Below are 12,096 nucleotides of genomic sequence, written 5' to 3' on the forward strand. Positions count from 1 at the left end.
CCCCTATCCCACGGGGGGCAAAAACCCAAGACACCGATGGTCAACAGAAGCATTTAGAAAGTGTCTGAGGAAGAGGGGAGGTCAGGAAGTGGGCTGGTGCTGGTTGATGACTTCCTGCAGAAAGAGGAGCCTGACTTCCTAAAGAGGTTTTCAGGAGTCCATTGTTGAAAGAAAGAAAGGAAGGAAGGAAGGAAGGAAGGAAGGAAGGAAGGAAGGAAGGAAGGAAGGAAGGAAGGAAGGGAGGAAGGAAGAAAGAAAGAAAAAGCCCTGTGGCTTTCACTCACAAGAGCAGTCAAACACAAGCCACAGAAGGGTTAAAGCTTAGAGGATGCAAGCAGCCTTTGCAAAACTAAAAAATAAAAATAAAAATAAGCCCTCCAAGGGAGAAGGCGGCTGCTGAGGCCGACCTGGGAGTCGGCCAGGCCGGAGAAGGCTGAATTTTCCCTCTGCCTCAGCTGGTGCTCTGCCGGGTCACTCTCTCTCCGAGGCCTGCTGAGGGGTGGGGTCCTGGGCACTGCTCTCCCCTGCCCTGGGGGCCCAGAGCCCCCCACCCTGGCTGCCCAGGGCCTGGACCTGACACGGGAGGCAGGCAAGCTGCTGCTCTCCCACGTGGTGGGGTGGGGAGGACTTTGAGCCCGCGAGGCTCCGTTTTCTCCCAAAGCAGCAGTGTTATGCTGAGTCCACACTGGCCTCCTCCCGCCAACACTGGCTCCAGGCACTGTCACGTGCAGTGTCTAGGCGGCCCCAGGAGGGACGGGACACCTCCACGGAGCCGGGATGGTGACGACCACCAACGTTTGAGGAGGGGCTTGCTGGAGAGTTCACATCCAAGGTCTGGGATGGAAACTTGGGCTGCCAACACGGTGTCAGGAGGCCTGGGTTCTAGTTCTGCTCCGCTCCTGCCAGCTGTGGGGCTCTGGGCTCTGGGCCTCCACCGCCTCATCCATAGAATGTAGTCTTGGCTCTTCTCCCTCTGAGCCTCTATAATTCTGCGACTCCAGGTTGCCAAAGCCAGGAAGGTTATAAAATTATGTTTTATGACTTTATTTCTCGTAGGGATTTCATTGGGGAAACTCAGCTGGCTGCCGATCGGAGAGGGCCTTCCTGTGGAGTGATGAGTTTCAGAATGTTGACTGAGTCTTCTCAGAGGGGAGGCCAGGGACTCGGCCAGCAGAGGCCATGAGTCAGCACTGGCCCATTTAGCTTTGCTGGTCCAGAAACTCAATCTTGCCAGCCAGCTGGAGAGTTCACCACTGATGGAAACTCTCTCATATTAACCAAGCTTACCAGTGACGGAGCTATAAACCAGAATGCCAGCACGTCCATTTGTAGGCAGTAGGGTGAGGGAAGGCCTCAGTCACAGGACTCCTTCTAGCACGTCCCCTCCACCCCTCCCCATTTCACCATACCAGGGTCTTGCAAACCTGAATGAAGGATCTCATCATCGTTGAATGAGCTTGTAATGAGAGCAAAGGGAGGCAACCGACTGGCTTTGAAGGTTTTTCCATTTGGAGCCTGACAAGACCTGATGTCATCTCCCTTTTCCACACCTGAAACTACGCCCCTACCCCCCACCCCGAGAAGGGGCTCAGCATGCCCGCCCCGCGCCCGGAGCCTCTCTGCTGGATAGTGCTGGCTGATCCCTGCCGAAGGCTCCCACACTTAATCCTTGTTTTTCTGTTGCCATATCATCTTCCTGCTGCTTCGTTATCTCCTTAGATATGTGACTCCCACGGAGGACACTTCTGTGCAGCTCCCAGCCCAGACAACATCTCCTTGCACCTCGCTGACCTCTGCGCTGGGTGTTCTATCAGCCTGCTCAGGCCCCGCCCACCCCCGGGGGGCGTCTGCCAGGGCAGTGCCTACACTAACACCTCTTGCTAAGGGCTGGATTTGGGGTGGCACTTGCCGCACAGACCTTGGACCTGTTCCCGCCTCCCAGCACTTTCCTCAAGTTCATGTTCTACTTTTATGATGGCGGGGGGGGGGGGGGGGGGAAGGCGGGGTCTTCCTGCCCTCCTGTTGGGCCTTAGCTGGGAGTCTGCAGTCTCACAGAGGCCTCTGGTTTGCGGCTGCCGGTACCTGCTCTTCCGGGGTTATCACTTTAAACATCCACATTTCTAAAAATGTGCCACTTAAAACTACTACTCAGTCTCTAGACGTGGCCTGGAATTGCAGAAAACTGGACCAAATGACTCATAAGGAAAAGACAAAATGCTTAGTGTCATTTGCTTTTCACAGCCCCACCCCCCCCCCCCCCTCCCCGGGGTAGGATTCCTGCATGCTGATGGCTCCTGACTGCATCCAAACTTCAGCCTGAGTAGCCTGCATCCGGTCTATACCCACACGCCCCGGGGTCCCATCAGTCCCATTCGGTAAGGTCTGTCTGCACTAAAATCCCACCGTGAGCTCACAGAATTTTAGCGATGAATCCACGGTTCACGTTAATCTGCTCATCTCTTTCAGACAGGGGAACCTTAAACTATGGCTCTTGCCTCTCTGGGAGTTTATAATCTATCGCTTTGGGTCAGGGAGTAATTAGAAGCTCATCTACAGCAGGCCTCAGGCGTCTGGTGCAAGCAAGCTGCCCCCGGAGGGGCTGGTGACAGGGCGCGGCCATAGAAGAAGGCTCAGTGCACCTCACCCCTCAGGCCTGCTGGAGACCTGGAACCAAGGTGGAGCTGTAGTGGCCACACCGCACCCCCCCTGCCCCCTACGGGGCTGCCGCAAGGCCTAGGGGCCGGAATGCAGGGGTCGTGGCCAGCAGGGTGCCCACCTCGGCGTGTGTACTGAGTCAGAACCTCCCCGCTGCCCAGATCCCAAAGCCCAGCCAGGGCCAGCTCCGGGGAAAAGACGACCCCGGGGCCGGGCCTTGTAGGACGGGGCGGCAGGAAGGAGAACATCACCAACGGGAGGGCGGGGGAGGGCAGACAAGTCACAGATACTTGAACTGGTTGGCCTCAGAGATATTCATTGCCCATCTGCACATCTGCAGGCTCTTCCATCTGTCGAATAGCTCCGACTGCTTCACCCTTTGGGAGTAGAGACAGAAGAGAACGTGAAAGGGCCAGGCTGGGCAGAGCGTCGGCATTCGCGATCACCCCTTCCTGCTCCCCATGTGCCCAATCCTGGTGTGGTCCTTTACGCTAACTGTGGTTTCTTATTTTTGGTGTCCTCGATGCTCGGGCACCCAGGGTCTTGCTCACTCCTAGGGGGAGTGAACCGCTCTCCTCCAAGCCTGCCTTCCACATGCAAACCAGCCCGTCCTGAGCCCAAAGCCTCACGGCCTCCTTTATCAACAGAGCCACCAGCCTTAAGGGAACCCAGGAGCTCTCCGAGTTACAGGCACGATGCCATTTCTGTCTGCCCATGTGCATATCTTGGGGAGAATCTGAAGCTTTCACCGGCTTCCCGTAGAGGTCCTTGATTCCAAAACCAGGACAAACACTCACTTAACTGTAAAGTAAAAACCAGTTTCATTCTGCAGAGCTGGGTCCCCTGTGTTTATTTATTTTTTTTTTTTTAACGTTTCTTTATTTTTGAGACAGAGAGAGACAGAGCATGAATGGGGGAGGGTCAGAGAGAGAGGGAGACACAGAATCCGAAACAGGCTCCAGGCTCTGAGCGGTCAGCACAGAGCCCGACACGGGGCTTGAACTCACGGACCGCGAGATCATGACTTGAGCTGAAGTCGGCCGCTTAAGCGACTGAGCCACCCAGGCGCCCCAAGATCCCCTGTGTTTAAATGGAGGGGAAAGGGTTGTTCCCAAACAGGGCAAGCCTCACCCACAGAAGGAACACATACATGACTGGTACGGGGAGGGGTGATGGGGGAGCGGTGAGTACAGGAGACATACAGAATAGCGACAAAGTATGTGGATTTTGCACTCAGAAGAGGAGCTGGGCCTCAGAGTTCATATTCCCCCTAACTATGGGACCTCGGGCAGGTTATTCGACCTCTCTGAGTCTCATCTATATAATGGGCATAATAATAGATTATCACTCACTGTCCCAGATCTGTGAAAAGTATTAAATAAGGTGATGCAATAAAGGCCTAAGCATAGGAAGTCCACACGGAAAGTACCTGGTAGATGTAAGCTATCGTTATGGTTAAACTGCACTGCCTAGACTCTGCTCGCTCACAGCCCCCTGGACTTTTCCCCTTTTGTGAAACCCATAACCCATCCCTACTCACTCCTGATCCTTCCCACAAGATAGTAAGTAACGGGAGGGGCAGGGGATCACGCCTGAGTTCACACCATAAATCCAGGGCGAAGGCACACGGCCGACGTGCGGTAAATATGTGTTGAGCGTATTAATAAACTGGTGAATGAACCAAGAAGTCTGAGTTCCAAGAGAGTCTATAATTATTTATTGAACTCTTCTCTGTAGCGGGAACTGGGGATACAGCAGTGAACAAAACAACTGTCTGCTTCCACGGAGCTTAAATAGCAGGAAGGAGGCAAGTGGAAAACAGGTACATATGCATATGACAACAAAAGCACAAGCGATGAAAGCAAAAATAGAGAAGTGGGACTACGTCCAACTAAAAAGCTTCTGTACAGCGAAGGACCACAACAGAGTACAAAGTCAACACAGAGAACAGGAGAAACTATTTGCAGGCCATTTATCTGATGAGGGGTTAACATCCAAAACACATAAGGAACTCTTACAACTCAATAGCAAAAGGCCAAATAACCTGATTTTATTTATTTATTTTTCAATGTGTATTTATTTTCAGGGAGAGTGCACGAGCAGGAGAGGGGCAGAGGGAGAGAGAGAGAGAGAGAGAGAGAGAGAGAGAGAAAGAGGGAGAGAGAGAATCCCAAGAAGCCTCCACGCTCAGTGCAGAGCCCAATGCAGGGTTCAATCCCATGACTGTGAGACCATGACCTGAGCCAAAGTCAAGAGTCAGACGCTTGGGGCGCCTGGGTGGCTCAGTCAGTTGAGTGTCCGATTTTGGCTCAGGTCATGGTCTCATGATTCGTGGGTTTGAGCCCCACTTCAGGTTCTGTGCTAACAGCTAGGAGCCTGGAGCCTGCTTCAGATTCTGTGTCTCCCTCTCTCTCTCACGCTCTCTCTCCCTGTTCGCACCCTGTCTCTCAAAAATGAATAAATGTTAAAAAAAAAAAAAAATTAAAAACAAAAAAGAGTCAGACGCTTAACTGACTGAGCCACCCAGGCACCTCCAAATAACCTGATTTTAAAATGGGCATAAGATGGGGTGCCTGGCTGGCTCAGTTGGTTAAGCATCCAACTTCAACTCAGGTCATGATCTCACGGTTCATGGGTTCGAGCCCTGCATCAGGCTCTGTGCTAACAGCTCAGAGCCTGGAGCCTGCTTGAGATTCTGTCTCTCTCTCTCTCTGCCCCTCCCCCACTCATGCTCTGTCTCTCTCTGCCTCAAAAATAAATAAAACATTAAAAAACAATTTTTAATGGGCACAAGAATTGAAAAGACATTTCTCCAAAGAAAACATACAAATGGCCAACAGACATATGAAAAAGTGCTCAACATCACTAAGTATCAGGGAAATGGAAATCAAAACTGCAATGAGATAGCATCTCATACCTGTTAGGATGGCTAATATCAAAAAAACAAAAGGGGTGTCTGGGTGGCTCAGTCGGTTAAGCGTCTGACTTCGGCTCAAGTCATGATCTTGCGATTCGTGAGTTCGAGCCCCGCCTCAGGTTCCTTCTTGCTGTTAGCACAGAGCCTGCTTCAGATCCTCTGTCTCCCTCTCTCTCTCTGCCCCTCCCTGGCTCACACACACCCTCACAACTGCTCTCGCTCTCTCTCTCTCTCAAAAATAAATGAACATGTTTTTAAAAAAAAACAAAAAAATAAAAATAAAAACAAAAGATTGCAAGTGTTGGCGAGGATGTGGAGAAAAAGGAGCCCTCGCACGGTGTTGGCGGGAAGGTAACATGGTGCAGACAGCACGGCAAATGATACGGAGGTGCCTCGAAAAATTACAAAAAGAACAACCACGTGATCCAGCAGTCCCACTTCTGGGTATATATCCAAAGGAATGGCCATCAGGATCTAAAAGAACTACATACAGTCCCATGTCCACTGCAGCCTTAGTCAACGTAACCAAGACAAACAATCTAAATGTCCACTGACGAGTGACCAGATAAAGAACATGTGTTATAGACGTACAATGGAATACTACTCAGCCTTTTACAAGAAGGGAATCTGTCACATGTGACAAGCTGGATGAATCTGGAGGACGTTATGCTAAGTGAAAGAAGCCAGTCACAGAGGATATATACAGCATGATTCTGCTCATGATGTATCTAAAATAGTCAATCTCATGGAAACAGAGAAGAGAACGGTGGTTGCCAGGGACTTTGGGAAGGGGACATGGTGAGCTGCTTGCTGTTCGATGTATATAAAGTTTCAGTTATTTAAGATGCCTAAGTTCTAGAGATCTGCTGTACAGCTTAGTGCCTACATTTAACAACACCGTATTAAACACTTAAGCATTTGTTGACAGGGTAGATCTCATGTGAAGTGTTCTTTCGCCCACTAAGAAAAAGGAAACAGCTGATGGAGCCATGAAGAAAAATGAAGCAAGGCCAAGGAACCAACAAGGGACCTCTTCAGAAGGGTTGGTCAGGGAAGCCTTCCCCAAAGAGGCGAAATTTGCACACAGAACTGAAATGATCAGGAGTGAGCCATGCAAATTATCTGGGGGAAGGAGTATTCCAGGCAAAGAGAAAAGTGAGTGCAAAGGCACAAGGCTGGGAACTTACTTGGTAGCTTTAAGGAGCTGGAAGGAACCCAGCCTTCCATCCTGATGCCTTCCTTCTGGTTTTTCCAAAGCTCCCACAGCAACCATCACATCTCAGGCTAATGTGACATCAGACGAGGGTGCCATTACACAGCCCCACCCTGGCTCACCCACTGCTTCCCTCCCCTGTACCCTGCAACCTCCAGGCCCTTAGAGCAGTGCCCTACATGGCCAATGTCCCAAACACCTTCTAGAAACACAGCCCTGGCAAGACTGAGGCCAGGGTCCCAGTTCCAACTGTTACCAGTGTCTGGGCCCCATTCTATGTGCCTCCAATGCCTGTCACACGCTGGACCAAGGCTGGGGCCTGAACACCCAACCTTGAATCCTGGCTCTGCCCCAACTTGCAGTGTGACCTGACACAAGTCATTTAATCTCTCTGAGACTCAGGTGCTTTATCTGTAAGACAGATACAGTGATCTCTGCCCTGCTAACCTCAAGGGTTGTCAGAAAGATCAAATGAGATAATATACATAACAATATTTTATAAACTGCTTTACCAAAGCAGAGATCATCTTGACTTTAAAGATGAGGGGTTGATCACAGGCTCTTATCTCCTTTCTCCCAAGATACCACTAATATTCCAGATGAATAGAATGACCGGGATGGGGGGAGTCCAATGGAAGAGAGATTTGACAAGTGTGTAGAAGGAGGAGGGGGGACATTAGGAGGGGTGACACAGCCCAGAGACAGAGTCCAACCTCATGGGATATTTTAAAGAGGGGTGGAGGGTGGGGAAGGGGCATGGTGCTGAAACGAGCATCATTTGTAAATCTGTATCTGGAACCATCGAAGCCACCCCCAGAGCAGCCAAATATTTAGTGTCCAGCAAAGGGAGGGGAGGGATTGAACCAGACTGTCAGTCAGTCCCTAAACAAAAGACCAAAAGCGGTCACTCCCAGGGAAAAGATCTGGACATTCTAGCAGCAAAAGGAGCAGCCTCTACGACAGTGACTTTTCTTTTATTATTTAATTTTTTTAAGTTTATTTATTTTGAGAGAGAGAAAGAGAGAGCAGTGGAAGAGCAGAGAGAGAGAGAGAGAGAGAGAGAGAGACAGAGTCCCAAGCAGGTTCTGTGCTGTCAAAGCAGAGCCTGCCGCAGGGCTCGATCCCACGAACTGTGAGATCATGACCTGAGCCAAAATCAAGAGTGGGACGCGCTCAAAAGGAGACTGAGCCACCCAGGCGCCCCTCCAACAACAACTCTTAAGGAAAGCCTGCTGTCAGTTTCTATCAGCTTTTTATTGTTCTAAATTTAAATATGAATAGATAACCTAGAATCACCTGGTCAACTGGATGGAAACAGAAGACAAACCATTAGTTAAAACATTCAGAGGGGGCACCTGGGTGGCTCAATCTGTTGAGCATCCAACTCTTGATTTCAGCTCAGATCAAGATCCCAGGGTCATGGGATCAAGCCCCATGGCAGGCTCCACATTGAGCATGGAGGCTGCTGGACTTTCTCTCTCTCTCTCTCTCTCTCTCTCTCCGCCCCCTACCCCCTCAGTGACTCTCCCCCTCCCTTAAAAAAATATACAAAGAGAAAAATGCTGGAGGAACAAAACACAACTTTAAAATATTCTACTTAGTGTCTCCAGAGATAGTCTAGAAGACACGGCATCCTTAAAGACAGGAATAGACTCCACTCAGAACAAAGAAGGAGCTCTTGGGGAGACAAGTTTGCTCAAAGAGCTGGAAGATGAAGTCAAGGACTCGTCTCAGAAAGTGGAAACAATGGGCAGGGACAGAGAAGCTGAGACCAAATGAGCGATGCAGAAGGTCCACTGTACAACTCTTAGAGGGACTAGAAAAAAAAAGGAAGTAGAGAAGAATAGAGAGAAGGAAATATTTTTAAAAATCCAAAAGAACATTTAAGAGTTTGGACATGAGCCCCAAATTAAGAGGTCACCACAGGTGTCTATCCCGAAGGACACCACTGGGACATTTCAGAACCACAGGCTCCGGAAACACTCCAGAGAAAAGAAAACGGGTCACCTCCAAAGGAATGACTAGCAACACATTCCTCTAGCCCAGGATGCCCCAAGGTGATGGGGAGAGCCGTCGGCATTCTGCAGGAAAACGACTCGCCCCTAAAACACCAACCCCGTCCCACCAGCAATCAGGTATAAAGGTAGAATTAGGTCACTGAGACACAGAACTCAAAGAACTCAAAACCCTTACCCCTGATGCATCATTTTTTGGGAGATTACCAGAAGATGAGTGGGAAGCAAAATGAAGGAGTAAACAAGCAGCAGCTATGGGTTCTAAGCAAAAGTGAATCCAACCCAAGGAGGCAGAGGAGGGAAGTTCCCAGGACAATCACGTGTGACCCACCAAGAGAGCAGCCTGTCCATGCTGGAGCAAGACGATGAAGGGAAAAGCTGAGGGGAAGGCCTGGCTGATGGGAGAGGCAAGCTAAAAACCAAAATAGGGCATAAAAGAGACAAAGAGTTCAAGAGGGAAAAAATGACAAGAAGCTCCAGGAAAAAGGGGGAAGGGGAGTGTACAAGGAAGGAAGCAGAATCACTATTCTCTGATCTTGAAATTTTAGAGTCAACCTATCGAGAAAACCCCGAAACGACTCATTATGGGTACAAACCGAATGTAAATGTTATCAGCCTTGACCTTTTAAAGGTAAACCCGTGGGTGACTGGAGCCAGAGGCCGGAACCAAAATAAGGGGATAATTTTAATAGCCTCATCTCACAAAGTACGGGATCAAGACACACTGCCAGTATTTGGTAGAACAAGAAACAGGTTCCTCGGGCAATCTATAGACAGAAGAACTAAAAATAGCAATATCTCTCAACCCAGAAGAGAGGGGAGGAGGCGGGGGGGGGGGCGGTGTGTAAAGGGGAGGTGTAAGGGGGCCGAATCCTCACCCACTGAGGCAGGAGGCGAGTGCACGCTGTGCAAACTTGGTAGGTCGGTGGGTCAAGAAATAACAGCAGGTGCATATTACCAATAGGTGTGGAAGTAATTACAGGAAGAAACAGCCAAGAGTCAAAGGAGCAGGGTGGGTGGAAGAAGGTATGCAGCAGGGGCCTGGCTTTTTACTTCACCAGCTTTTATATCCTACTTGATTTTCCATGAGGGTAATGACTAGGTGATAAGGGCCATTTCTGTTCTCCTTCTTCTTTCTCCCCCTTTTCTTGATGGCCTCCCGTTTCCACCCAGTTCTCGGGTATACACGTGCCCAATCCGCTCATTCATGTAACAAACACGTCCTAAGCCCATGCAGGGTCACGCTCGCTCGGGGGACCCAGAGAGGTCTGGGCACCAAAGGGCCTCTCAGCCCTTGGAGAACCCTTGCTCCCAGCCTCCCTTCCCGGGTTCAGTGCAGGGTTGCCTGCCCCAGAAAGATGGAGGAGGAGTGGCATGAGAGGCCCCGGGGAGACGTCCCAGGTACCACCCCCATCTGGCTTAAAAATAAAGAACCTCTAAATAAATAAATAAATAAATAAATAAATAAAATTAAAAACTAAACCAAACTAAAATAAAGAGACTCTAGAATGATCACATGCAAACAAATAACTTGTACAAGCCCTCGTGACAATGCGTTTCATGATAAATGGCCATGGAGGAATTCCTCTTGCGTCTGACATTGTCAGGGACCGAGGCCTTTTCCATGTGGGAATTTTCCGGCTGACTGGTTTCTACCAGCGTTCCGAGCAATTCTGGATCGGAATCATTCCCAGATGACTCACACCCCTCCCTGTCTCCTCAGAACGCCAGCTGACATTCTTACGCCGAAAGGGCCTCGCGGCCCATCCGTCCAGCCCCCTCCGTTCACAGATGGCGATTTAACCTTTCCCCAATGACTCAGAGTCTCCGCTGCGAGCACCGCTCATGGCTCTGGGCCAGAGCACAGTAAAGCCCACGGGTGCCCCGGTGATGCCAGAACCATCCGAATCAGAGGCCGGTCTCTGGGCTCTCTGATTTCAGCCCTGGAGAGCCCACTGAGGCTCGCAGAGCCAGGCTGGCAGACAGCAGGCTCGCTGCTCCCAACCGTCCCACCAGCCTCAAGCCGATGCCCCGCAAAGAGCCTCTGTCTTGCCTCTCCTCTCAGAGCCCGGGTACCACAGGGATCCAGGGCCCTGGAAGCAGTGGGGTAGTGCGAGGCCCAGGGGTCACCAGCTCAGATGGCTGCTCAGCTCAGGAGACCAGAGAGGGCGCCCGAGGGCAGGGATGAGAGCTCGAGCTAAACATGCGGAGCACCGAACCCGCATCCACGACATGGGACAAAGGTTTGCACAGATCACGGAAGCGCGAGGTTCCTCCCTCCCACCCCACCATGTTTGTGGTGTAGGGCCTGGGTCATTTTGACTTTCGTCCCCGAATGGAAGCTGCAACAGAGACTGTTATGGGCTGAATCATCGTTCCCTCAAAACTCATATGTTGAAATCCTAACCCCTGAGGCCTCAGAATGTGAGTCTTGGGAGACAAGGTCTTTACAGAGGTAGTTAAGCTAAAATGAGGTCATTAGGGTGGGCCCTAATCCAATATGACTGACGTCCTCATTAGAAGAGGAAATTAGGACACAGACAGGAGGGACAGGAGGAAGCCCGTGTGAAGACGGAGAAGGCGGCCATCTGCAAGGCAAGGAGAGAGGCCTCCGAAGAAGCCGTCCCTGTCGGCACCCCGCTCTCAGACCTCTAGCCTCCAGAACTGTGGCGTATGAAGTTCCGTTGTTTAGGCCCCTGGCCTGTGGAACAGGAAGTTATGTAGAAGGATGACCAACTCATGGGTCTCTCAGATCTCCGAGTCTAGACCACGAAGTAACCATGAAGAGACTATCTGCGTTGTGTAATTTAAAAAGTAATTATTTGCCTTTGAAAACACTAAGGAATGTTGTCAACAGGTGCACTCTGGCTTTCCAGAATGACACGGTTAAGGGCCTGAGGTCTTTGAATTCTGGGAAAAGACAAAGGATCTCTGCTTAGGAGCTGATGAATTTGGCTCGCGCCTGAGGTCCCGGTGGCCACGTTTGCCACTAAATCCCAAGTCCTCAACCAAGCACATCACATGCACTTGCACTGCCACTTGCTTAAAACTTTCTCACGGGTTCCCACGGCCCTCAGATGATGATAGAATCTGGATCCCAGACCACACTGCTAGACCTCACAAGGTCGGGCCCCCATCTGCCCCTCCAGCCACATGGCTTCCAGGTCCCCCTCTCACACTGGCATTCAAGCTCCCCTTCAGAGCCTGGGACACAGCAGGCTTCCTCCTGGCACAGGGGCCTTTGCACAGACTGGAACCTCAGTCTGGAACCTTCCTGGCCTATTTAATTCCTATTG

General features: G+C 50.7%; 1 protein-coding gene across 4 annotated transcripts in view; it reads right to left on the reverse strand.

Annotated features, from left to right (window-relative positions):
• Positions 1-12,096, reverse strand: part of ST8SIA5 (ST8 alpha-N-acetyl-neuraminide alpha-2,8-sialyltransferase 5) — a 58,502-nt gene that overhangs the window by 12,726 nt on the left and 33,680 nt on the right. For all 4 annotated transcript variants that reach the window (XM_027068908.2, XM_027068909.2, XM_053205556.1 and 1 more), the window contains one exon: positions 2,946-3,032. In XM_027068908.2, coding sequence (XP_026924709.1) covers positions 2,946-3,032 — 87 coding nt within the window. The remainder of the gene's footprint in view (positions 1-2,945; positions 3,033-12,096) is intronic.

The sequence above is a fragment of the Acinonyx jubatus genome, chromosome D3 (assembly GCF_027475565.1).
Source record: "Acinonyx jubatus isolate Ajub_Pintada_27869175 chromosome D3, VMU_Ajub_asm_v1.0, whole genome shotgun sequence".
Classification (NCBI taxonomy): Eukaryota; Metazoa; Chordata; class Mammalia; order Carnivora; family Felidae; genus Acinonyx; species Acinonyx jubatus.